Genomic DNA, 26428 nt, shown 5'->3' with positions numbered 1-26428 from the left:
ATCCTGTTTTTTATTTTTTATAATTATTTATATAATAAGGTTTTTATTTTGGTCCAAATTTACCACAATTTGGTTCAGCTCTTGATCGACAACCTATTCCTACCTACGCTGGTGGTAGGGAATTTCAATATGATGGGACTTTTTTTTTTCGTTTGTTGGTCAGACAAAATGATGGGACTTTGATGTAGAATTAGTGGAAGTTCTAGTTTGTTTGACCGACTTATAACAATAACGGAGATTTAAACACGGAATTTCATGTTTACTTTTTTTAGAGGAATTAATTTATAAATGAATGATACTATGATAGTAGTTAATAGTCGTGATGGCATTGTTTTTTGTGTTTTTTTTTTTTACTCTTTAGATTTCTATTTAGATAAAATTTGAAGTCATAATTTTAGATTTCTTCATTTTTATAAATCCAAAGAAGGTAAGTGATGTATGTCAATTTAAAAATATGGAAAAAATATTATTTCGATGAACTAAAACTTTGGGAAGACATTGAAGTAGGATATGTTACCAATTTTGATAGATAAGAGAAATTATAAAATACTATTGTTGTATGGTCGCGTATTATATCTTGTACAAATATTATGGACGATATGATTTATTTTCTCCCTTTTTAAGAAATAGTATCTAATATCTTAGTATTCTATAATCACATCTAATCACTCTATAACTTGGTCGAAGGCATTTTAAAAGCTTTAATCTCCAATATGAATGAGACACGCCAAAAGAATATCCATCACATTGTGCATTCGATGATGTGTTCTAATTCTATTGGGTCAAGAAGTTGCCTCCACGTAGAGCTGTAATTAGTCAAGTAATAGTAAAAAAAAAAATATTAAAAAAAATAGAGAAGTCTAGTAAAAAGTTAAAAGGAGAGTCCTAGTCGTATTTGCATTCCTGATCCTGAATCCCATGTAACTCAGGTGTTGTGTGGATGACCTAAACATACACAGGAAGGCAAAGCTGCCCCGCGGGTACGCTAGGAGGGGTATTTAAGTAATCTTACACGTATAAAACCTGGGCGTCCAGGAAATCTCACAGCGCAAAGCCCAAAGGCTAAGCAACTACGAGAACAAGAAGAAACACACACACGCCCCAAAGAGAGAGAGAGAAAAATCAGAGAGCACTCGTTCGCTCGCTCCTCTTCTTCACCTCTCTCTCTGCTCTCTCCTTCTTCTCTGCGATCCGATCGCCCCCAAATCTTTGGAACCCTAATTTATGCCCTCACATTGCTCGGAAACCCTAATCACTTCTCCATTATCGCTCTAAGTCCGCTGAAATTTTGATCACTCTATCCCCATTTTGCCCCTCCCTTCCTCGTCGATCAACTCGTCGACTCTCTCTCGCGCTCGCTAACCCTAGCTTTTGCTTGTTATGGCCATGATTAACTCCGCGAATAAGAGCAGCAATCCAGAAACGGCGTCGTACCCGGCCGTACAATCGCCGCGTCACGCCGGTGAGAGTGTCAGCAGCCCCACCACCCAATCGCGCCGCGCCGCCAGGGCGGTCTCGTCTCCGTGGACCCAAATCGTGCGGGGAGAATCTGAACCGATCGCGGTCGCTCCTTCGTCGCCCTCGACGGCTGTGACTGAGCCAGCTGTCGCTGCTGCGCCTCCTCCCCCCCCTCCTTCTTCTTCTTCGTCTTCTCAGTCTCAGTCTAACTCTGCTCCTCAGTCGAATTCGTCTTCGCCCCCACCGGCGGAGGAGTCAGTGGGTGAGGGCTCCGAGAACGGCAATGCGGGTAAGAGGCCAGCTTGGAACAAGCCCTCGAATGGGGCCGTCGAGGTTGGGCCCGTAATGGGAGCTGTTTCTTGGCCAGCCCTGTCCGAGTCGGCTCGGGCATCGACGAAATTGTCTCCGGAACCACTCAAAGGTGTATCGGAACCACCTTTGTCTGTCTCCGTGTCGCAGGTTTATTCCTTGAATCTCTCTGATATTGTTTGGTTGCTGAGAAGAACATAAAAAGCTATACGATTTAATCTGATATGCTATTTTTTAGTTGATTTTACTATAATCAAGCAATGCATTATACCTCTCTGCATTTGAATGGAGCTATTTTATAGTGAGCATGTTCGTTTGTGAGAAAATTTGGGTAATTGTATAAGTGACAGTTTTTCTTATGCATTGAGAAAGAAGGAAAGTAAGTGTAAAGTATATCTTGAATTACTGGTTCTGATCGTTTGAGTCATTGAAAAATTATATTTTTAAAGCAAATTTGATTAACCTTAATGGAGAAAAATAATGGAGGGTTTTGTATTTGGTTTTTGTACTATAGTTTATGTTCCCTATATCAGTTAATTAGGTTATTTCTATGTGCATATGTACATTCATATTCCTTGATGTGTGTGGTATAGGGGACTGGAACCACGCCTACCTCATCACCGAAACAAGTGAATTCGTCTTCAACTCCAAACCATACTGGACCTGTGCGCCAGAGATCTATGAAACGAAATAATGCAAGTGCTTCCTCTAATGGAGGTCTTCCCCAGCATCAATCCTCAGCTGGTCAAGGTGTTGAAATAGTTCCAAATAACCCTTCTCCTAAGGAGCATACACATAGGAGTGCAATCGGTTCACAATCTCACAGCAATAATGATCATCCACAGCAGCGTAACTCCTTCAGGAACCGAAATGGCGGTTCACATCCTCGTGGAGATGGTTCTCACCATCACAACTATAGGCGGGATCAGGACCGCGGCGGCCAAGATTGGAACACTCATCGAAATTTTAACAATAGAGACAACCACATGCATCCTCAAAGGAGTGTCCCTAGGATGATGAGGCCCCACCAAACACCACCACCACCACCTCCTAATGCAGCCCAATTTATCCACCAACCGCAGATGAGGGCTTTTGGTGGGCCCATAGGGTTTGGTAAGCACTTAGGCATAATGGAACTTGGATGCTTTTAACAGGCGACTTCATTCTGATATCTTTCTATTTTTCAGAAATGCAACCTCAACTGGTTTATGTTACACATACACCACATGAGCCACTTGGAGTGCCTTTCGTTGCACCAATGCGACATCCCATGGTTTTTCCTGCTCCTGATCCTCAGCTGCATACTAAGATCATTAATCAGATAGATTATTATTTCAGGTACTCCTTTTCTTATTTGCTTGTTATCATAAGATCAGTGATCACCATTTTCCCTTTTACGTCCTTTGAAACTTTAACTGCTGTTGCCCTTCATACTCGTTTATTGCAGTAATGACAATTTAATTAAAGATACATTCTTGAGGCGGAACATGGATGACCAGGGATGGGTTCGTATTAAATTAATAGCAGGCTTCAATAAAGTGAGTTTTTTGGGAAATTTTCTTTTGTGGATTACTTATGGTGTTAGTGATCTGGTCTTCTGTGCATATATACATATATTTTCTTTATATTCTACATTCACTTGTCTCTTAGGTTTTTCAGTTGTTGCAATTCTTGGTGATGTATAGGTTATCTTTGACACTGGAATTAGTCATTTAAGCACTTTAATTTATGCATTAAAAGAAGTAACTGAATAAATAAATAAATGTAAATAATGGATAGAAACACATTAAGGAAAATGGCTTGTGATTTATACCAAGTATAATAGCATTTTGTTTACTATCCTGTGGTGCTGTATGGGATGGTATTATGGCATGTCATGCGCAGGAGAGCCCTTCAGATTCTGTACTTCTGTGATCCTTTTGTTATCTTTTACATCGACATGGGATGATATTTACATGTTCTGAAGAAAGTGATTCTTATGACTTGATTTAGATATATACAAATAGGTATATGAATGCTGTATGTGCCGAAAAGAGTTTGTTTAGCTGGAATACTTTTAAGGACATCCTGCACTCCTGGTTGTTTTTTTTCTCCTATTCTTTGAAGTGTTGTCAGTCTTCTGGTTAAGGTTTTTGTCCTCTTTTTGCTTGATTTCTCTTTGTATTCTTTGGGTTCCCTAATGTTCTGTTTGCTTATGCATTGTGAATGCGCAATCTATAAGTGTTTTGAGTTTAGTAGGATCCAAATGTACTACTTTAGGTATTTTATACCTAATGTAGCATTTGTACCCTTTGCTTTCGAATTAAAAGTATTTTGCATTTAACTCAACAAACCTTGTTGCACAGCAAACCACATGGACTTTCCATGTGAACCATTTTACACCCTTCGGCTTAGTACGAGTCTTGTTTTCTATGAAATTATTGGACATCTTGTCCTTCTGAGGCCAACATACCTTGATTCCTTTTGGCTTTGTCAGATGCATTTACTTAGTGGTGAAGTTACTTATCTTCATTGACATGCCAAAATATTTCCCTACCTTGCTGTATAGGATACTAGGTTTCCAATCCATTTTGATCACTGTGCTTTATCTTTCACGGTTTACTAATCATGTTTCATTTTCTATAAGACTGTAATTCTTTTTGTGGGATTTTTGTCCCTAGATTGCATATTATTTCTGTCTTGAGCACAGCCTATCTTATAGCTGTCTCATAGTGTCTAATCTTTTCTTTCAATTTTTAATGAAAAAAAAACATTGGAGAAGTATTAATTGTGCTTGTTTACTCCAGCTATGCAATAGCATTTATGAGATGGTCAACGGGGTCAATTTTGGCATAATACTCCTTGGTCTGTACTTTTCTAGTTTGATGCAATACATTTCACGTCTTACACCCATATCTTACTCCCTTGTCCCAATTTATCTATCTAAAACTCCCATTGCCTTTCTTTTTGGTGCCTAGACATCATACAATCTGTTTTTTTCATAGCTATCTTGCCACAAAGTTTAGTAGTATGGGTGAAAATAATGAATCAAAGTTGACAACTACAAACTTCACTAATAAGTATTATGACCTTCAGTGATTTACTTTATGCTCTCTCCTTATACTTCAGTTGTATATCACCTTGTATAAAATTGTTTTTTTTCTTCCCCATAGCTATCTTGCTACAGAGTTTTAGAAGTATAAATGGGTAAAAGTAATGAAACAAAGTTAACAATTAAAACCTCAGTAATAAGTATTTTGCCCTTCAGTGATTTACTTTAGGCTGTCACTCCCTATACTTTAGTCGTTTGTCTCTTAACAATGAGGTAGTATTTTTCTTTTTGGTAGTATTTTCCTCCCATAAAAGAATGGGTGTTATTGTGCACATAGCCATATATTTCTCCTTTTTTGGGGGGGGGGGGGGGGAGAATAATATTGGTCTTATTTTGTGCCTTCTGTTTTTTTTCATCCTTTTCTATTTTAAGAGTTTGGTGGTGGCATCATATATGCAATTTCCAAAATACATAAGCATTAAACATATTTTGTTACTGAAATGAAACAGTTTTCTGCTGCTTGTACTGTACTTAAACTGTTATCAATGTCTTTGTATATAAACTTTAACAAAGATATGTGTTGCCGATTTTTCAATAAATCTACTCAAAATAGTTCAGAATCAAGTCCTTTACTTTCTGTACCAGTTTGATTTCAAGAGATTTCATGGAAGTAGTGAGAATGTCAATTTTTGCACATCTCTATACTCATAAAATTCGCTTATTCTTTTGCTTTTGGCAGAGATTTCATTTTTCTTTTTAATATGATCAATTCAAACACAATTTCTGTATCTCCTTTTCAGGTTATGAATTTGACAGACAACATTCAGCTTATACTGGATGCTATGAGAATGTCAACTGTTGTGGAAGTACAGGTAATTCTGGAATCCATAATTTAAGGTTTGATGTAATCATGGAATCAAGAATTTAATGTTACTTGTTGAGTTAGTATTGAATCTCTCCTTTCTTCTCTAACTTTTCCTTGCCAACCCCCCTCTTGCCTCCTATCCTGTAATATACAGTTAAAAGTGTTACTTGTTTGAGTTCTATAGCTATTCTAATAACATGCCCAAACTTGTGATATGTAATGTTTGCCTTGTGTTTAGGGTGATAAAATAAGGAGGCGCAATGATTGGATGAGATGGGTAATGCCAACTGCCCAGCCTCCTAATGCCTCAGGCTCTCAGGCCCTTGGAAAGTCCGGTCAAGATATACTGTCAGCTCAGATCCAAAGTATTGCACTGGATGAGAAGACTGCTAGCAACATCAATATTGAGAACAGTAGTCAGCCGCAGGCGTCTAGTGGCGAGGGAGCAGGTCAATTTGGTGTTCAAGCAGGTGCAGATCGCTCTATTTCGGCAAGAAATTAGAGTTAAGAGGGATGTGCACTGACTATGCACACTCTTGGAGAAAAATGAACTGTGGGAAAAGGTGTTTAAAAGACGCGATGGTGAATATCTTGTTTTCTCTTCTTCTTTTTTTTCTTCTTCTTTTTGAAAATAGTACTGATGCCTTGGCATGATGAAACATGGTTTCTCGCCTGGCAAATAGAAAGAAACTAAAAATGGGGAAAAGAGAACCATCTAGGAACAGAAGAAAAGACTAGTTGGGGAAAAAAAAAGCCAAACGTTTGATGACTCGAGCTAGTTGCATGAGTTTATTGGGATTTCTGTACTTTTTTTATGTTTCGTCTCTCTCCATTTAAATTTTATGGTGGCATGGTTGGTGCTTTCTTCTGGGGAATTTTTGCTGTCTTTTCCCCATACAGCCCCTCAGCTGGTTTTTACAATCTTTGGGGTCAGCCAACCTCCAATTTCAAGAGATTATATGATCTTGAGCGTGATGGAGAGAGGGAGAGAGGGAGAGAGGGAGGGAGGGATGGATCGATGGATGGTGTTTGGGTGTCCAAGGGGAGAGGGTGGCCTTTGCCGGATTCTGCTGGCCGGTGCTACAGTAAATTCAGCTACTATTGCTTTTATTATTTTCTCACATTTAATATAATATTTAGAATTAAATTGACATATATGTATACCTTCTTCTATCATCTTCACCATTTGAGGATTTACGGCATAAAATGGTTCCTAGTGGGAACTAACTGATGTATCCAGGTCGGAACTGGATGTGGTTGGTACTTCATGTTGATTGCACCTTGGAACTTTACCTGCTCAGAATCATTGGATTAAGCTTTTGTTTGATATTTTAATTAAATGTAGCGGATCATATTTATTTATTCTATTATTTTCTAGTATTGTTTTTATATTTCATTTGCTCCATATTTTAAAAAGTTCTTTGTGTCCCTTGTTGGAACAAAATTTCCAAAAGTTCTCACATTATATTTATTAGTTCGAGTCTCACATTTTGTTTGCTAATTTCAAAACGATACTAGTATTTATTTTGTCAAACAACATCACGTTTTTGCACAATGTATGTAAATAAATCACAAATCAATTTTCTGCACGTAAACGTGTACAATACGGAAAGGAAAAATGGGGTATGACAAAGGAAGGCTTGGAGTGACCTTTTTAAAGATTATTGTCATCTTGGTTGGGCCATATCTAAATAGTTTTAGTACAACTACAGCAAAGTGACACATAGGCTTCACCCAATAAGAGAAAAAGGGCCTGTCAATGTCATGGTGGACAAAAGCCGATGATCTTGGATTTTCCTCCCAAACTGAACTGCTGCAAACATTTTGGAGGTAAAGTTAAGCATTTCATATCATGTGAAGAGAGTTGGTTGCATGTCATGATACCATTTTGTATTTGGATGGATCCACCACTCTTTTCCCACTAATAGTTTTTATCTTAAAATTCGACACTTTTTTTTTTTTTTTTTTTTTTCCTGATGTCAGTTCGACATCAGATATTATACCTCATATAAGGTGAGAGGATGCGTAGTCGAGTAGTTATTAATCTAGTGATACTTTTCTTCTTAATGTTGAAATCGTTCTTCAGTTCGATTGCTTTCTCCTTTGCTGATTTTGGAAACATTAAAAAAAACCTTATTACAATCACGCATCTCATGCTTGCCATAATTAGTCAGTTTTGGTGCATGGATATTACTCAGTTTTATTAACTTTTCTGGGTCATGGCATCTCCCGGTTGCCCTAATTAGTCATCTCATCTCCAGCACATTTGAATGAAAACCAAAACCAAAAAAGGGAAAGAAACCAGTCATCTGTCTGCCCCAAGTGTGCTCTTTTGCCCCCACAACACATGTACCTACAAACAAAAGCTATATAATATAGTAACATCTTATATAAATATATGTATTGGTAGTTTGTTTAGCAGATGACATCTTGGTAGGAGGATTTTGGACAAATGGCCATACTTTCCTTCCCCCCAACCTCCAACCTTTTTAGGTGTCAAATTTAGACATTCTGATTGAGCTTGTGGTATTTTCTTTTGCATAAATGGTTATAATTTATAAAGACCAGAGGCTCCAAGCACACAGAAAAAACGCAAGAACAAGAAGAGTGCAACGGTTATCATGGATTTGGTTGGCTGGAATTAGAACCTCATTACTTCAAGTGGCCAAAAAGAAACCCATAAAGCAGAAAAAGGAGCTCAAAGAGCAATAAGTGTTTTTTCTTGCCTACCATACCCACAGATTTGCCTTGGAAGTTGAGCCTACTGGATTTTTCAACAGCATCATCCTAAAATCCAAAGGTTAAAAGACTACTCCTCTGTTACCACCCCATGGATTTTAGACTGAGGAAAACAGACAAATCAATCAAATAGAATCAGAATATCAGAACCTTGCTTGAATTTGTTTGTTTATTCATTTTAATTTTCTGGGTTTCTCTGGTAACTCAGTTATGGAAAGCCATTTAGCCTCAATCAAATCAAACCCCATCCCATCAATATAGACAGCAACAAGGTGGCCTCCTTTTTTTATTGCTCTGTTTGTATAAATAAACCATAAAAGAAAGTTCTTATTAGCGTTTGCATATGCAGCAAATGGTAATTAATAATGGTACAATACCATGCATATTTCTAGAATAAATAAATAAATAAATTCAAACATGTCAATGTTTGACGTTTTATAGACCCTTAGAAAAGAAAAAGAAATTCTGACACATAATAGGTTGGATGTGATAAAAGGGTTTCTTCCTTTTCTTTATAATTTCATTTTAATTTTAAGACTTAGTTCTAGCAACGGTCACTTAATTATAGTCGGAGTTACATTTTGGTTATTCAACTCTAGAAATAGTTACAGAGGTCTCCTAATTTTGAATGTTTAGATTGTCTGAGAGGTACCTTCAGGAAAAGCGGTGATATGGAAACAATGACTGATTTAAACACAAAAGAAGAGTGGTAGGGTCTGCTGGTTCAGAGTGGCAACACAGAGAGAGAGAGAGAGAGAGGGAGAAGCATAAAAGATTTGAAAGTGTTTGGGACAGAGCAATACTGTGGTGACAGATGGCTATAGCTCCAAGACTAGAGTCTGTTTGCAATGCTTTGATCACTCTCTCAAATCTCTGACCAACTTCCCATGCTTTCCCTTAGCAACACAAGTAAATGGTTAACAAATTTACTGTTTTTAATTTGGTTGGTTGGAAAAATAAATTTAAAAAAGCTCAAAATTTCAAGAACTGGTGAACAGTGTATTGTCCTACGGTTTTGTGTGTGTTGTGTCAAATTCACAGTGCCCAAATTTCATCGTACGTAATGGGCCAACTATCAATGTACGGCACTTGTAAATGAGAAAAAAATATACTATTTTTCCATGGAAAAGAACACTACAAATCCAAAAGAAATCACATCCCATTAAAGTACAAGTATTTTTTTAATATATTCCTATGCAAGGCCAAGGCCAAATGTAGCACTGCATTCCTGGCTAGCATTCACGGATGGTCTACAATATGATTAGTGATTTTCACACTTCTTTTGTAGCCTCTTTATATAGGTTGAGACTCCAAATAGGGGATTACAATACCGTATCCGTTTCCATTTTCGTACCATATGTGTCCTAATTATGGATTTATGAGCAATTTTCTGGTCAATTGAGAAATCCAGCCAAGAAAGCATCTTGTAATTATAAAGAGAACGTATACACATGATCATGTTCATTTCATTTTGGGCATTAAATTAGTTCTGCACAATGTATCCTCTCCTGATTTAAGCAAAGTTTGCAACATAAAATAAAAACCAGAAACACCATTGACCTGGTGAGACACACACAGACAAACAGAACTACTGGCCAAAATAATGATTGCAGAGGAGATAACTTCCCCATTCTCCCAATTGAAGTGAGTCGGGAGGAAAAAGGAACCAAGCAAGCCCACCTGCAGGTGCAGGAAATTATCCCATGAATAATACAGGTGTGTAAATCTGGTAAGTGGTTTCGACTCCCAAAAAAAAAAAACTGGTAAGTTGTTACCCTTTTTAAATGAAAATGATAACAAGTGAGAAACAAATCTCAAGTGTGACTGATTTTATGAGAGAGAGAGGAGGCAGAAGCTGCCATGCTTCCTTGGAGTTGGTGGCTGCAAATCAAAGTATTAAATAAATTGTTCTTCATTGAAATATCAAGCCACATAAAATATTATTTGCCAAATCAAAAAGTACATAAAATATCTATCAAACTGTCAACTGCGTAGCTCAGTATGAGATTGATCGCCAATTGCCCTTTCACTTTCATGTTGATGCTGCTGCCACCAAAAGTATTTGAGGGCCCTATGTAACGTTTTCCATGTATGATAGAATCATATTTGCCAATAGTAAGTAACTCATTGTATATCTAATGCAATATCCGAAAATTTAAACTCTTTTGCAACAAAAGATCAAAACTTTTTTCAATCTAGGGTTTAGATGCAAGCAGAATTTTCATGACAGCAGAGCCAAGATCATTTTCCCTTAAAAATACACTTGCCAAGTTGACATTTTTTACTTGATTATAAGCTGAGGAGGCTGAAGTTTGTCTCTCCTTGGGAGACCCTTTACCAATTAAAAAAGGGAAAGTGAGAAAGAAATGGCCTCATTGCAGATACCAAATAAGTCACCCACACACACACACAGAAAAAACTACATGTCCTTCTCAATAACGAGAGCTCCATGGCTGCAGCCTATTTTAGACATTACCAAATACCAATTGAGTCATTCTTGACCCAAAAAGAAAAAAGACAAACAATTGAGTCATTCACATATACAGTGCCAACAAGAACCAATCCCTCTCTCTCTCTCATTCATCTCTTCTCTGAAAACACATCTCCCTCTCTCTCTCTCTCTCTCTTCTCTCTCGCTCTCTCTCTCTCTTCAATGTTGTCATCAACTTCAACTGGTAGAGGTAGTAGTGACCAAACCAACTACAACACAACCAGCAAGAACAGTACTAATACCCCAAAGAGAGTAGCTTCTTCATCCACCAATTCATCTTGGTCCTCATCATCCCCTTCCCCTTTTTCACAGCAAACCTTTTCCCTCCGAACCCCCCAGAGAACCATGGAAGAGGTTTGGAAAGACATCAATCTTGCCTCTCTCTCTGAGACCACCCCAAACAGGAGATCATCACTCCTTCAGCACATTAATCTCCCTCAAGGAACCCACGACCCAAACTTCAGAAATCTTCAAGACTTCCTTGCTAGACCCTTTTCCCACAATGAACCTCCAGTCAGCTTGGTCTCCACACCCACTGAGCAGGCCACTCTCAACAGCCCTGCCTCTCCTCCTCTGCCTCCACCAGGCCCTCCCCCTGTTCTCAGCTTGACCAATTCTGGCTCTGACCACTTTCAGCTTTTCTATGTCTCTGACCCTCTTATTAGGCCTCCCTCCTCTGAGTTTCATCCTCATCACCATCAGTCTAACCCCAACAACATTTCTAGTAGTGTTTCTAATTCTTTCAGTGCTTCCCCATTTGAGAGCTTGGCTGCTTCCTCTTCTGGCTTGCCTTCTTTTGGGAAGAGAGCATTCCCTGACTCTGATCACAGCAACTCGGGGGGAGATCGAAGACATAATCGCATGATCAAGAACAGAGAATCTGCTGCTCGATCTAGAGCCAGGAAGCAGGAATGTATCTGTCTAATAACCCCAATTTGTTATTCATATAAAATTTGTTTCTCTTCTTTATTTTTTAAAGTCTTGCTTTTTTTGTGTTTTGGACTGAGTCCTTTGCTATTTATGGTTTTATGATTTCTGGTTGGTACCAACAGGCTTACACAAATGAGTTGGAGCTAGAAGTTGCACATTTGATGGAAGAAAATACAAGACTCAAAAGGCAGCAAGAACAGGTAGGAAAGCAGTCTTAGTTTGTACTTGTTATAAGCAAAACTACTGCTTCCAAAGAAAGTTATTTTCTTCTGTGGTTTTATTTTTTTTGACTTGTTTATATATATGCAGTTATGTTTTGCAGCAGCTTCTCAACAACCCAAAAAGCACAATCTTCATCGATCCTCAACAGCTCCATTTTGAAAAACCTCAGTGCATTGTTTTTTTTTTGTTTTTTTTTCCAAGGTCCTCCTTTTGATTTTGAGTTATAAGAGCCGGACCAATGGGTGCTTCAATATTTTGTGGTAATATTTAGGTGGTGAAATGAATGCACCTTTTTCTACAAGTAGAGGTTTTAGGCTTAGAATATTATAACAATGACTTTCAAATTTCAATGTATGTATGCAGAAAAAAATGAAGAAAAAAAAAATATTTCCCAACAAGAAGGAACTTAGTTTGGTGGGTCTTGTTTATTTTGTTCGTATCCATCTCTTTTTCCCTTCGCTTTCTTTGACACTAAATATTTTCCCCCCATTTTCTTGAAACCAATTTTCCATTTTCATGGAAAACCCCCCCATTGTGAACTGTTTGAAGGGTAAGTGGGAATCATGGCAAGGACAATTTATAGGATGCCAAGAACATGTATAGAGTTGAATAACTTTTCACTTGGCCAATTGCTTTCTGCATTTTCTTATCTCTTATCCCGAGTTTTTAGTCAGCCCTTTGGCGTAGCCACATGCAGAAGCTATACTTTTTCTTTGCTATGGCAGGCAGCCATTGATGTCCTATGTTGTCGGCTGTAAGGGCATATCTTGGTCATGGGGTTGATTACATGCCATGCCCCTATAGGACGGTTTAAAAAGAAGCAATCATGATAATGTGGGGCTAAAGTTACTGACCCTTAGTTGCAAGTTAATCAAGTGATTATGCCTGCAATTAACTTTTGGAAAGTGGGAAGTTTTTGTTTTTAGCTTCTGTTAATCATGTTTTGGACTGATGTGGTTGTTGTTGTCGGCGGGTCAGGACAAGGGTAAATACATGACTTAGTTTTGTATCATCTCCTCTCCTCCTTGCAAGACACGCGTCAGATTAGGAGTTCAAGTTCTATTTATGGTTTGAGAAAGGTTTCTAGTTCCAAATAGGGATAGGGGGGAAAACAGTGGATGAAGGGTAAACAATTCATGATAAGTATTTTGCCTATGAAAAAAGATTGCTTCAGGAGCTCAAACATGTTGGACAAGTATTATGCCCATCATAAAGGGTGTAAGTAAGATTGATTTTTTTTTCTTCTCATTTTGAAAATCATATTATTTTATTTTGTAGTATTTGATTATTTTAAAATATAGAATGACTAATTTTTACCCTCATATTTAACGGCAAATTAGATTAAATGTTGATATTTATATGGCAGGGGGAATTGGCGATAAAAATTAGTTCGTGTACTTAAATTTTTCAAAAAAAGAATTAAATGTGTAAATTAAAAGTAGCGTACAAGTTCAAATGGTAAATCGACAGTTAACCCTTAAATTTATAGGACTAGGGGGCTGAGTTCAATTCTCATTACGCACTTCTTTGTTTGTTTGTGAGGTGTAAAGTGAGGCTCCACCTATATGTTTGTGTCTCCACTTCTTTCTTTGTTGGTTTGCAAGATGTAAAGTGTGATTGAACCTACTTGTCTCTAATATCGTCGTTTGTGTTTGAAACTTCAAATTTTCCGAGTCAATCTTTGTCTAAAGATATATTCATGGAATTTGGGGTAGTTTAAATAAAGAGACAAGTTTGGTCTCTCGTCGATAGTCAATGCAACAAGTTTGTGAGTATTAATCTACAAACAACAGAGAAAACTCGAAGAGAAAATATGGTCTGAAAACACTTTATGTCCAAAAAGCTTGAGCAGTGAATACAGATCTCCAATATTAGTATATTTGTGCTACAATTTAACATCAAATCCGTTGTCGTCCAGCGGTTAGGATATCTGGCTTTCACCCAGGAGACCCGGGTTCGATTCCCGGCAACGGAACTTTTTGCTTTTTAAGCACTCAGTTAATCTGGGCCTCTTAATGGGCCGCACCCATCATCTGATTGTTTATGGAATTGATGGAAATTTCTACCAACCCAATGTAATGGGCTTGCCTTGCCCTCATTCAAATGTTCACTGTTTTAATTTTGAAAATTTCTTTCCAAATGCAAGTAAATTAAATTAAAGAAAGAAATGTTGTGTGTTTGATTCAAAAGATGCAGGTTTGAGTTGGAGCTGTTGATAGAGTCTCCTTGATTGTTTTTAAAACATTTACACATCCACTCACAGTTGTGAGATTTTGGTTTCACTCAATGTTCCTGTGGTTTGCTATTGCCATGCAAATTTAACACTACCAGTAAACATCAACTGGAATTCACAACTTAGAACCCAGATATATGAAAAGAAGAAAAATACATCATCATCTCCTCAGTCAGCAACTCCACCACCTGAGACTTGTCCCCTCCCACCGGAAACCGGCACAGCGGGCAGGTGGTCCGGCATGCGTCGAACCACTTATCAACACACACCTTGTGAAACTCATGCAGGCAAGGGAGGCTTCTCACGTCCTCACCCTCCACCAATCTTGACAAACACACACAACAAACCTCCTCCTCAACTATTTTCCCACCCTCTGATTCAATCACCTCATAGCAACATGGGGCAGCTTTAAAACTTGTCTGCCCTAGAAATGGACTGAAGAAATTGTAGATGAAGGAGGCTGCCCTATTGAGAACCATTTGGGTTTGTTAATGAAGGATTAGATTAGCATTTGAAAAAGGTGAGTTTATAGTCGGAGAAAACAGAATGTGGTCAGCAGTTTTGCGTGGGTTGGAAGGGTTGATATGTTAAGGAACAATTTCTCAAAGGAACAACACAAGGCAGTTACACCTACAGAGAGTGTTACTCTTGACCTTTCTTAATTTAATTAATCACAGAGGTAGATTATTCTAAAACCTAAGTACTTTGGCTTTCTTGCTTCCCTATGTTGCTTCATTTTCTATTTATAACAAATGATACCTTAAAAAAAAATTAAGGTAATACTAATCAGTGTTGATGGCAAATAATTAGTATTTTAATCTTGGCATAATTGGATCTATCACTCAAATTTCTTTTCTTTTTTTTTCTTTTTTTTTTTTTTTTTTTTTCTGGTGAGCCAGAGGATTTATGGCAGAGGGTAACATTGCGATGTAAACTTGCAACCGAAAAAATGTCTGGGTCAAACAAACTGCTTGCTTGTCAAGTCAGGAGGTAGATTGATGTCTCGTACCAGACTACTTGTTCAAGTGGTAACCTTTGAAGACCAGAATGAATTGGATGACGTGTTTAAAAACAGAAGAGATTGCCTCCTTCAACTTCAAACAATAATTCCTGAAAATCACAGCATCTCTTCCAACAGAAAATAACAGTAATTCCATGCTAATTAAAATTTGGACTAGTTGCTTAGGTATCCTTGCAAAATGTAAGGTGTCTCGAGGCTTGGATTTCTAACCGGGCGATGGTATGGATGGTTTAAAGGGTAAGGTAGAGCTACTCTGTCATGTAGGTAAAGGAGAGCTACATATAAGATTCATATATGCATACACAAAAATAGGTCTCAAGTCTTTATCATTCTAATTAATGGATTTTCATCCAACAACTTAAAACAAGCTGTGTTTTGACACAAACATATTAGAACGAGGAGAGACTCCGAGGAAGTAAAACATAACCGCGAGGGCAGGGAGAGTGAAGCTGAAGCAAGAGATGTGGGTGGGGTGACATAGAAGATAACCAGCTAACAATCTTAGGCACCCAAACATAGCACAGGCAAATGCGAGCCTGTGAAAGCTCAACCAAAAGCAAAAGCCATTAAACAAACATTTTAGACAACAGACAAACCTAACCTTTTAACACAAGCTAATAACAGGAAAAGAAAGACATAGCAGCCATGGAAATGAAAAATGAATTTATTCAACCAAACTATAAAATTCATGAAAGCTCCTAGTCTAATTTTTCATCTTGGAAAAAATCTCAAAGAACATCCCTAGCAGAATTCCTCTCAGATCATAAAGCACAGAATCATTTGAAAGGAATCGCGTAAAAAGCCATTCATGAATTCCTCAAGCACTTGCTCACAAATGGAATAAGAATTCACTTTAAGAAAAGTTAGTGATGTGACCTTCCATCCATCTCCTAACACATGAAGAAACCAGTTCAACAAAAAGCTTGAAAAAGGAGACGCATTAGAATTTGCAGTAAACCCCACAATTGTAACTCACTTTGTGACAATACCATGAGTCTCAAAATTCAACCTAATGACTGCCTCCTTGATCTGCCTCATGTTCGACTGATGATTTCACAGCATCTTCAGGTTTTATTGTACCATCGGCCTCGAGGGTCTTCCCATCTGTTGGTACTAAGCAAGGAATCCCATCCTTTATCTATCAAGTAATCAGTACAAGAAAGAATCATACAAGATATCAGCTATACAGCACAAAAACATACAGAAAAGATGAATTTTTTTTAAAATCATTCTCATTCATGTTCAGATCAACGGATAACCTCTATCAATCGTTCATGTTCAGTGATTGATACTTCAGAGCAAACTAGGAGGAAAAAGAAAGAAAAAAAAAACTCAATTGCTGCTTCAAAATTACACTTGGAACTCAAAGGAAAGGAGACACCAATTGCATCACTAATTAGGGAATTAGTGTCCTCACAAAACCTACCAAATAACCCACAAACAAGCCAATAACCTACCAAAAAAAAAAAAAAAAAAGTTATAAATTTTATAAATAAAAATGAGAATAATAGAAAATAGAGAGATGGGCATTTGACCTTAGAGGTTGTTTGGAAAGCGGGCAGACGAGTATCTCAGAGAGGGTCTTGCTGAGTCCAGACCCAGCAGCATCCTTGAGAAGTTTAATGCGTCCTCTCACCATTTCATTTCTCTAAGTCCGGTTTCTGTTGGGTTTTCTTTTCTGAGCTGAACTCCCTTCTCGATACGCACCGTTTTCCTGAAACCACAAACAAAACCCACGAACCTGACGTCATGGTTTAAAACGCCGTGTTTTGGTCCCAATTAATCTCACTGCCTGCTTCTAGCAGAAGCAGCAGCTCTCTGTGACTGTTGCCTGAAATCCACGCTAAAACAGAGAGAGGAATATCGATATGATCCCACCTTTTTTCAAGATAATTTTCATGTGTAATTTGATGAGAACATAAATTAATCTTGTTTTTTCCTTTTTGGTTTGAGATTGATCAATATCAAACAGATACCAGAAAACCAGAATAATTATACATGTAGTGAGAAATAACATGGAATTTTATTACATACCAGACCTATGTTACAGACTTGAGTCTTCAAGACCAAAGGTACTGGCGCTGATACCAGCTATGCACACACACACCGTCTTACGGGGAATTATGTTTACAAGAGAGAAACTAAAAGCGATATGAGGTCAAAATCTAAGAATGTAAACCTCTCAAGAGAATGATAACAAGTCAGTTGATTAACTATAATACATGATAGGGCATGGAACTGTTTTGAGTTCCATGTTCCAACTAAAGAAACAGCACCGCCAAGAACTTCATTCAAATGCCCACTGGTTCTCACGACGAACTTCCTCCTCCTCCTCCGGGGTGAAATGGTTGTTTATATTGAAGGTCTTTCGGATCTCTTCCGGAGTCTTCCCCTTGATCATGTCTGCAATACACTGGCATGTCAGGTCCAGCAGGCTCTTGATGTTCAAGAAGTTTGCAGCCTGTGAAACGAAATCGCAACATGTTAGAAAAACAACATATCAAATTACTGTAATTTCTGAACAAGAACGGACAGAACATCCATTATCCATTTATTCTGACCATATTATCACCACAAACTAGACAATAACGTTACATAATAATCTAGTTAAGTATTATCAATACAAACACATCACAGATGCTACAGAAAGAGACATTTTCATACTACCTAACTTTAGAAGGCAACAAAATTTCATCATCAAGACATCGCATCAGTAAAGAAGACACAGTATAAACCTATTCGAATTCGTAAAAACTCCCAAATCAAACACCTAACAAAAAGCTAAATCAATTTCATCGTAGCATCACCAATCAACCATCATAGAAAACATCTGATAGAGTAAAAACCTACCTCTAACAAAACAAACATATCCAAAATTTAAACAAAATTGAACCAAATCCCTAATTCGGAAACAGCCAGCCCCAATTTCCGAAACCCTATACTATACTCAAACAAAACAATCACCCGCCACCGAGAAGAAAATCGCTATTAGGGTTAAGATAGGGTTTTAAAGTACCAGAACGAGATCAAACAAGGTTTCCTGGTTCACGTCGACAAAATCCTGATCCCAAGCCTTGAGATCGTGCTCGGTGATCTTCGAATCAGGCTTAGCAGCGTCGGCGTGCTTCTTGCAGTACACGATGACCTTGGCCAAGATATTGCCCCTCACGTTGGGTACAGGAATGCAGTTGTCGGCGCAATCGTCCTCGATCATATACTTGATGATCTGCGACTCGAGAACCACCGCCTCGTCAACCTCGAAAAGTGCGGGATCAGAGCTCTTCAGGGTGATCCTCTTCGACGGCGACGACATTATGGTGATGACGACTGTTGGGTTTCCAAACGACCCCGCTTTTGGATATCTCTAGAAAACTCGAAGGCGAAAGAGATAGCGCTTTGTTTCTGGTTGTTCAGTGAGTGAATTTGCTTTCGCGCGCCATCAGTCCTATTGTTGAGGATCTTTTGAGAGACGTTAGGGTCTCATACGAAATATTTTTTAACATCCAAACCGTCCATTTTTTCAGATTTTCATTTTTTTCAGAGACACATCTTCTTTCATAAGTAACTCATTCTAAACAAAGTGTAAATTAAAAATTATTAAAACATTTAATGGAAACCAACAAAATAAACAAACATGATATTTCAATAAAAACTATAATAATAACCATCTCACTGTAGACGTCCTTAAATTTTACCACGAATTTCAAATGAGTTGAGTCTCGCAATATTTTTTTTAGGCAATTACATCCGTTAACTGACAAGTAGTTGCAATTAGGTCATACCATGACAAAATCCGTGGAGTTTGACCATGCACGTGATGTTGTTGTTAAGGGTATATTGGACTTGACAACGTAATTTTTCGACATGACAAATGTGTGATAAGTTTGAAATACTGCCCACGATGGGGTACACGCCTCCTTAATTGAAGATTGCATAGTTTAAAGTGCAAAACAAGGCTGCGGACTATCTAGCTAATTTGGGCTCTCTCTCTCTCTCTCTCCCCACAAGAATCACTTTATTTTATAGTTGGCTTTTATCCCAAGGGCGCAAAAGCGAGAGCAAAATTGGACAAGGCAACCTAGATGAGGAAATTGAACTTGGAGGAATGAAAAATCATTCATTACATTTCAAAAATTTACACACTAGGAAGTGTCAAACAAATGCTACTTAACATTTGGACACGTTGCTTAGGTATTGTTGGAAAATGAATGTAAGGTGTTTCAAGGCTTGGATTTCTAACTGGGCAACGGTACACAGATAGTTTAAAGGGTAAGGGAGGAGGAGGAGAGCCACGTATGTAATGTATCATGTATGTACTAAATAGAATAGATTTCATGCATACAGGGCAGATTTAGGTTTTAAGTCTTATCATGCTAAATCATTGGATTTTCATCCAACAGCTTAAAACATCATGTGTTTTGTTTGACACAAGCATAATAGAGCCAGGAGAGACTCTGATGAAGTAAAATAGACATTTTCATAACCGCAAGGGCCGGGACTCGGGAGAGTGAAGCTGAAGCAAGAGAGGTGTGGGTGGGGTGACAGAAGATAACCAGCTACCATAGCAATCTTATATGTCTCTCAGAAACGAATACAAGTCTTATTAGTCTTAATTCCCACACGGATCTTGTAAAACCTAGGCACCCAAACATAGCACATAGAAGAAATGCGAGCCTGTGAAAGATCAACCAAAAGCAAAAGCCATTGGAAAGCATTCTAGACAACAGACAAACTTTTCATCCTTTTAACAACAGCTAATAACAGAGATTAAGACATGGCAGCCATGGAAATGATAAATGAATTACTCAGCCAAACAATAATATTCATGACAGGCAACTCTTAGTATAATTTTTCATCTTGGAAGAAATCTCCAAGAGCATCCCTAACAGAATTCCTCTCAGATAATAAATCACAGAATCATTCGTAAGTTATCGGGTCACAAGCCATACAAAAATTCCTCAGGCAATTTCCTCACAAATGGAATAAGAATTCACTTTAAGAAAATTTAATCATGTGACCTTTCCATCTGCTTACTATTAATGAAGAACTCAATTCAACAAAAAAGCTTTAAAAAGGAGACACATGAGAATTTGCAATTGTAACTCACTTTGTGACAATACCACGAGTTTCAAAATTCAACCTAGTGACTGCCTCCTCGATCTGCCTCGTGTTCGACTGATGATGTCACATCATCTTCGGGTTTTATTGTATCATCGGCCTCAAGGTCAAGGGCCTTGCCGTCTGTTGGTACTAAGCAAGGAATCCCATCCTTTATCTATCAAATGATCAGTACAAGAAAGAATCATACAGGACATCAGCTATAAAGGCAAAAACACATAGAAAATCTGAAATTTTTGACGATCATTCATGCTCAACTCTGAAGATAACCTCTAGCAAAGTAAAAGGGCATTATCAATTCTCACAGAGACAATAGGGTCTTTTAATGTAAATTATTCCCATGTTGCATGAACTGAACAGAAACCAAATAGACAGAATTTATGCTGCACTGTGATTGTTACTTCAGAGAAAACTGGATTTACCAAAATTTTCAGCATAATGGTTAACTGAAGTGAAAAAAATAATAATAATAACAACAACTCAATTGCTGCTTCAAAATTAGAATTGGAACTCACAGGAAAGGAGACACCAATTGAATCACTGACTAGGGAATTCGTTTCCTCACAAAACCTACCAAATAACCCACAAACAAGCCAATTTAACCAACTAAAATTACCACACAAAAAACAAAATTATAAAAAATGAGAAGAATAGAAAATATAGAGATGAGCATTTGACCTTAGAGGTTGTTTGGAAAGCGGGCAGACGAGGATCTCAGAGAGGGCCTTGCTGAGTCCAGACCCAGCATCCTTGAGAAGTTTAATGCTTCCTCTCACCATTTCATTTCTTTCAACTCCGTTTTTCTTTTCTGAGCCAACCTCCCTCTGGAGTCTGGAGAGGCTCTCCCCAAAGACACAATACTAACCCTCTTTGGTACGCACCGTTTTGGTGAAAGCACAAACAAAACCCGCGAACCTGACGTCATGGTTTAAAACGTCGCGTTTTAGTCCAATGAATCTCACTGCCCGCCTCCAAAAGAAGCAGCAGCCTGAAATCCAAGCTAAAGCAAAGAGAAGATTGCCAATGTGCGTTAATGGCGAAAACCCAGCGGAGTTCGAAACGATTCGTTCAACAACCTATCCCTATTGAATGGCAAGGATTTCAAGACGAGAACTTTTTCCCTTCAGGAGCTCCATTTTCGGACATCTCACTTCTAACCCATCAAAACCCAATCTTTCTGTATCATCCTCCCCATTTTGCTCTTCTTCTTCTTCGTCCCAACCCTCTCTTAACCGCCATATTTTTTCGCTTCTTGATGCGTGTAAGAATTTGATCCAGATCACCCAAATCCATGCCCATTTGATCACGCGGGGTCTTTTCGATTCGTTTTGGGCCAGAAAGTTGCTTAAGAGCTATTCTGATTTCAGAGATTTTGATTATGTCATATTGATCTTCAGGTGCATTGATTTGCCTGGTACTTTTTGCGTCAATACGGTAATTAAAGCCTACTCAGTTAGTTCGGTGCCCGACCAAGCTTTGGTGGTCTATTTCGAATGGCTGAGAAATGGGTTTGCTCCCACTAGCTATACTTTTGTGCCCCTTGTTGGGTCTTGTGCTAAAATGGGTTCTGTTGAATCTGGGAGAAAATGCCATGGGCAGGTGGTTAAGCATGGGCTTGACTCTGTGCTGCAAGTGCAGAACTCTTTGATTCACATGTATTGTAGTAGTGAGAAAGTTGAGCTTGCTAGAATGGTGTTCGATGAAATGTCCGAAAGGGACCTGGTATCCTGGAATACAATTCTCGACGGCTATTCTAGATACGGTGATTTGGACTTTGCTCATAGATTGTTTGATGAAATGCCAGAGAGAAATGTGGTCTCTTGGAATGTTATGCTTGGTGGGTATTGGAAGGGTGGGAAGCCGGGGTGTGCATTGAAGCTGTTTAGGAAAATGATGGGCATGGGATTGAAGGGGAACAGCACTACCATGGTGAATATGCTTGCAGCTTGTGGTCGGTCGGCTAGACTGAATGAAGGAAGATCAGTTCATGGATATTTAATTAGGAAATTATTTGAGTTGAACATAGTTATCAACACAGCTTTGATTGATATGTATTGTAAATGCAAAAGGGTGGAAGTGGCGCACAGAGTGTTTGAGAGCAGGGCGAATAGGAACCCGGTTTGCTGGAATGCAATGATTTTGGGGCATTGCATCCATGGAAATCCTAAAGATGGACTTAACCTATATAGTGAAATGGTGGGGAGAATGAAATCAAAAGACGATGAAACCATCCATGCGAAGGGGAGTTCGAGGCCAGATGATGATGGAGGAGGAATTATCCCAGATGAAATTACTTTCATAGGTGTTCTTTGTGCGTGTGCCCGTGCTGGACTTGTAAGAGAAGCCGCAGATTACTTCAGCCAAATGATTAATGTATTCCACGTAAAGCCCAAGTTTGCACACTATTGGTGCATGGCTAATGCTTTTGCTGGTGCGGGGCTTATCCAGGAGGCGGAGGAAATAATTAAGAACATGCCAGAGATTGCTGAGGACTTGTCATCGGAATCCTTGGCATGGGCTAATTTGCTTGGTTCATGTCGTTTTCAAGGAGGTATCACAATGGGAGAAAAAATTGCAAAGTCCCTCATTGACAAGGAACCTGAAAACATTGCGTACTATCGCTTGCTGCTGAATGTCTATGCTGTGGCGTGTCGATGGGAGGATGTTGCTCGGGTGAAAGATATGATGAAAGAAAAAAAGGTTGGAAGAATGCCTGGATGCAATCTTGTGGAGTTGAATGAAATTGTCCATAATTTCAGAGTTGGTCGACATTGGCAAGAGAATTGTGCATTATGATGAATGAAGTGGCTAAGAAGTTGAGCTTGTTTAATACTGAGTTAACAGCAATGACTACAGACACACAAGCGAATAAGATGGTGAATGCTCGGCACGGCCTGAGCCAAAGCAGCCGTGTGATTTATCCTTCTAACGAGATGGGGAATGCTCAGATGAAAAATTTGTTTCTGTAAGAGAGAGATATCAATGAATACCCCAGAAAAGAAAAAAAAACGGTTAATCAATGGATTCTTCTTTTGGGTACAGGGATATTACGTGATTTTGTATTTGTAATGAAAGCGTTGCTTTCAATCATTTTCTTCTTTTTCGAGTCTAGTCAAATATTATTTTGGTTTAAAGTGTGGCGTGGTCCTCTTTTTCTTTTGGGTTAGATTCTTTGTTCCTTATTTCTATGGGTTTGACATTATCTTTAAAAAGCTACAGAAAATTTTTCAAACTTTTTGTGGCATTCTGTGTCTTTCATCAAGTCACTGGTTTTGATAAGTTCCCAAAAATCCATGGGCAGCATACATAACAGTTGCCCTCTAATGAAAATCTCCCTTTTCAGTTAGATAAAAGCACAGAAATCAACTTAATGGCAGCAAAAGATTTGATTCATAATAGTGAACTGACGGTGGGATTGACAGCAGAACGAAACGAACCACTACCAATACCAGAATCCAAGTTTTATCTACAATTTAAAAGGACTCACAACTTCCATAAAAGGTACTTAAAACCAGAGAATGATAAGAAGTCAGTTGATTAACTAGAATACATGATAGGGTATGCCCTTGTTTTAAGTTCCAACTAAAGGAACACCACCACCAATAACTTCATTCAAATGCCCACTGGTTCTCGCGACGAACTTCCTCCTCCTCCTCCGGGGTGAAGTCGTTCTTGATATTGAAGGTCTTTCGGATCTCCTCTGGGGTCTTCCCCTTGATCATGTCCGCAACAGTCTGGCATGTCAGGTCCAGCAGGCTCTTGATGTTCAAGTAGTTTGCAGCCTGTGAACAGATATCGCAACATGTTAGAAAAATATTCCAGGTAAGCTTCAGCAATCAGCTATGTCAGACTTTCTAGCCACCCCCATTAACAATTTAAAAAAAAACAAATTACTGTAGTTTCAGAACATGCATATACATAACATTCATAATCCAATTAGCTGAACTAGAACAATACCATTACAAAGAAAACTAGTTAATTGTTACCACAATCTACATACGAGCACCTCAAGAGATAGATTGTCATATTAGTGAACTTTATCTCAACTTCTATAGAAACACAAAATAAGCATTAGTAGAGAAGGCAACAAAATTTATGAAGCTATCGCATCTTTATCTCAACTTCAACATATGCACAGTACATACTTGAAGAAGTTGCTGTACACGCACAAATTTTCATTATCAAGATATCCCATCAGTAAAGAATTCAAATTAACAAACACTCCCAAATCAAATCCCGAACAGAAAGCCAAATCAATTTAATCGCAGCATCACCAACCCAATCATCATAGAAAACATCTAATTGAGTAAAAACCTAACCTCTAAAGATAGAAACATATCCAAAATTCAAACAAGATTGAACCCAATCCCTAATTCGGAAACCCTAACCTAATCCACGCCCCAATTTCCGAAACCCTATACTCGAACAAAACAATCGCGACAAATAAGCAAATCAATATTAGGGTTAAGATAGGGTATTAACGTACCAGAATGAGATCAAATAGGGTTGCCTGGTCAACTTTGACAAAGTCCGTATCCCAAGCCTTGAGATCATCCTCGGAGATCTTCTCATCAGGCTTGGCAGCGTCGACGTGCTTCTTGCAGTACTCGATGACCTTGGCCAAGATCTTGCTCGTCACGTTGGGCAGAGGAATGCCGTTGTCGGCGCAATCGTCCTCGATCATATGCTTGATGGTCTGCGACTCGAGAGCCACCGCCTCTTCAACCTCGAACGATTCGCCATCAGAGCTCTTCAGGGTGATCTTCTTTGACGACGACGACATGATGGTTATGACGATGGATGGGTTTCGAAACGACACGGGTTTTGGATATCCCTAGAAAACTCGAAGGCGAGAGAGAGAGAGAGCGAGAGAGACCGCTTTGTGTTTCTGGTTAGTGAGTGATTTTGCTTTCGCACGAAAAATAACAAATAGACGAAGAGTGAGATGGCAAGGGATATGAAACGACTTCATTTATAGAGGAGGGTTTGGACACGTGGACGGTCGTACCTATTGATTTATTTTTGCAACTCAATATTATTATTAGCAAGTTAGATTGACCGCTCATCAAAAAAACGAAAAAAATAATAAATTGACCATAACTTCTTTTTTTTATTAAGACACTTTATTAATAAAGTACCATAAATGTTTTGGTGAGTCTTTATTTAGTTAGATTTTAGTTCCTTACTTATTTATTTAGTCTTATTGTAATTTATATTTATTTATTATTGTAATTTAGTGTATCAAAGCGGGTTGATTAACTGGGTCTTTACCTTTAACTCTTAGAGCATCTCCAAGTGATATGTCAAAAGTGCCACATAGACATTTAACAGCTAGAAATAACATCTCACACACTCCAACCGATGTGTCAAAGCTGATGTGGAATGAAGGCTGAATATTGAAATGTTATTTTTGACATCCCAAAAGCAAGATGTCAAATGAATATTTTATTATTTTTTCTTTTCTATTCTTTTTAATTAAAAATAAATCAATACTAAAATGTAATAAAATAATAATTTAATTTGACATATCGGGTGGAGTGTAAAGATGTGTAAGATGTCAAATTGCTACATCAGCCATCAAATTTAAATTTGATGTTTGGTATTTGACATCTCCCTTGGAGATGCTCTTACCCAATATGCAGTGGTCACGTGTTGAGTTTGAATATTTGACTCCACGTGTAGCCTACTATGTAGTGGTCCCACATAAGGAGGCGTGTTAAAGAATATAAGTCAAATATCGGAAACTTGACTAAATCTAAGTATTCACCATGAACCGGATTTATCATCTTAATTTTAAGATTTATAGTTGTAATTGTCAAAATTGGTAAAGGTATACTGTTTTTTTTATATAAAATGTAGCGATATATTAAACCAAAAAGATTTGGCACGCCTAATGCAAGTATGGCATGCATAAAATGGGGAAAAGATATTCTTGTGGTGTAAAATTCAACTCAATTATTTGATTTGTGCTATAAAATTACATTTTGCGCAATGATTGGACTTGGTAGCTT

The 26428-nt window shown here is 38.2% G+C and overlaps 7 protein-coding genes and 1 non-coding gene across 10 annotated transcripts; 4 read left to right on the top strand and 4 right to left on the bottom strand.

Moving 5' to 3' along the window:
• Nucleotides 1-1018: 1018 nt before the first annotated feature.
• On the top strand, nt 1019-7054 carry LARP1C (winged-helix DNA-binding transcription factor family protein). The gene is made up of 6 exons (XM_021959664.2): nt 1019-1917; nt 2361-2880; nt 2955-3105; nt 3215-3305; nt 5599-5670; nt 5902-7054. Exons 1-6 carry the CDS (start codon nt 1381-1383, stop codon nt 6163-6165), a joined length of 1635 nt encoding a protein of 544 aa, XP_021815356.1. The 5' UTR covers nt 1019-1380; the 3' UTR covers nt 6166-7054.
• Nucleotides 7055-10850: 3796 nt separating this feature from the next.
• Nucleotides 10851-12473, top strand: FD (Basic-leucine zipper (bZIP) transcription factor family protein). 2 transcript variants are annotated; one of them, XM_088256043.1, is made up of 3 exons: nt 10859-11803; nt 11947-12023; nt 12133-12473. In XM_088256043.1, exons 1-3 carry the CDS (start codon nt 11056-11058, stop codon nt 12202-12204), a joined length of 897 nt encoding a protein of 298 aa, XP_088112169.1. In that variant the 5' UTR covers nt 10859-11055; the 3' UTR covers nt 12205-12473. The 2 variants fall into 2 exon arrangements, 1 of the variants encoding a protein (XP_088112169.1); XR_015837151.1 differs by having other exon boundaries at nt 10851-12023; nt 12133-12203.
• A 1475-nt stretch (nt 12474-13948) lies between these two features.
• Nucleotides 13949-14020, top strand: TRNAE-UUC (transfer RNA glutamic acid (anticodon UUC)). Its single transcript has one exon. It is a non-coding gene; the product is annotated as a tRNA-Glu (tRNA).
• A 222-nt stretch (nt 14021-14242) lies between these two features.
• Nucleotides 14243-14796, bottom strand: LOC148293356 (RING/U-box superfamily protein). Its single transcript, XM_088244457.1, has one exon. It carries the CDS (start codon nt 14755-14757, stop codon nt 14401-14403), a length of 357 nt encoding a protein of 118 aa, XP_088100583.1. The 5' UTR covers nt 14758-14796; the 3' UTR covers nt 14243-14400.
• Nucleotides 14797-17303: 2507 nt separating this feature from the next.
• LOC110758085 (SKP1-like protein 1A) lies at nt 17304-18612 on the bottom strand. The gene is made up of 2 exons (XM_021959881.2): nt 18316-18612; nt 17304-17760 (listed from the first exon to the last, which is right to left on the bottom strand). Exons 1-2 carry the CDS (start codon nt 18610-18612, stop codon nt 17587-17589), a joined length of 471 nt encoding a protein of 156 aa, XP_021815573.1. The 3' UTR covers nt 17304-17586.
• LOC110758095 (uncharacterized) lies at nt 17721-21279 on the bottom strand. 2 transcript variants are annotated; one of them, XM_021959888.2, is made up of 4 exons: nt 21096-21279; nt 20933-20987; nt 20407-20574; nt 17721-17760 (listed from the first exon to the last, which is right to left on the bottom strand). In XM_021959888.2, exons 1-3 carry the CDS (start codon nt 21194-21196, stop codon nt 20440-20442), a joined length of 291 nt encoding a protein of 96 aa, XP_021815580.1. In that variant the 5' UTR covers nt 21197-21279; the 3' UTR covers nt 17721-17760; nt 20407-20439. The 2 variants fall into 2 exon arrangements, with proteins under 2 accessions (XP_021815580.1, XP_088111984.1); XM_088255858.1 differs by lacking the exon at nt 17721-17760 and adding an exon at nt 18525-19973.
• A 62-nt stretch (nt 21280-21341) lies between these two features.
• Nucleotides 21342-23551, top strand: LOC110758077 (Pentatricopeptide repeat (PPR) superfamily protein). Its single transcript, XM_021959871.2, has one exon. The coding sequence runs from the start codon at nt 21507-21509 to the stop codon at nt 23211-23213; it is 1707 nt and encodes a 568-aa protein (XP_021815563.2). The 5' UTR covers nt 21342-21506; the 3' UTR covers nt 23214-23551.
• Nucleotides 23552-23779: 228 nt separating this feature from the next.
• LOC110758167 (SKP1-like protein 1A) lies at nt 23780-25362 on the bottom strand. The gene is made up of 2 exons (XM_021959976.2): nt 24904-25362; nt 23780-24199 (listed from the first exon to the last, which is right to left on the bottom strand). Exons 1-2 carry the CDS (start codon nt 25198-25200, stop codon nt 24026-24028), a joined length of 471 nt encoding a protein of 156 aa, XP_021815668.1. The 5' UTR covers nt 25201-25362; the 3' UTR covers nt 23780-24025.
• Nucleotides 25363-26428: the final 1066 nt, after the last annotated feature.

This window comes from Prunus avium, chromosome 7, assembly GCF_965620075.1.
Source record: "Prunus avium chromosome 7, drPruAviu1.hap1.1, whole genome shotgun sequence".
Lineage (NCBI taxonomy): Eukaryota > Viridiplantae > Streptophyta > Magnoliopsida > Rosales > Rosaceae > Prunus > Prunus avium.
This window is presented reverse-complemented; position numbering and strand designations above follow the sequence as displayed.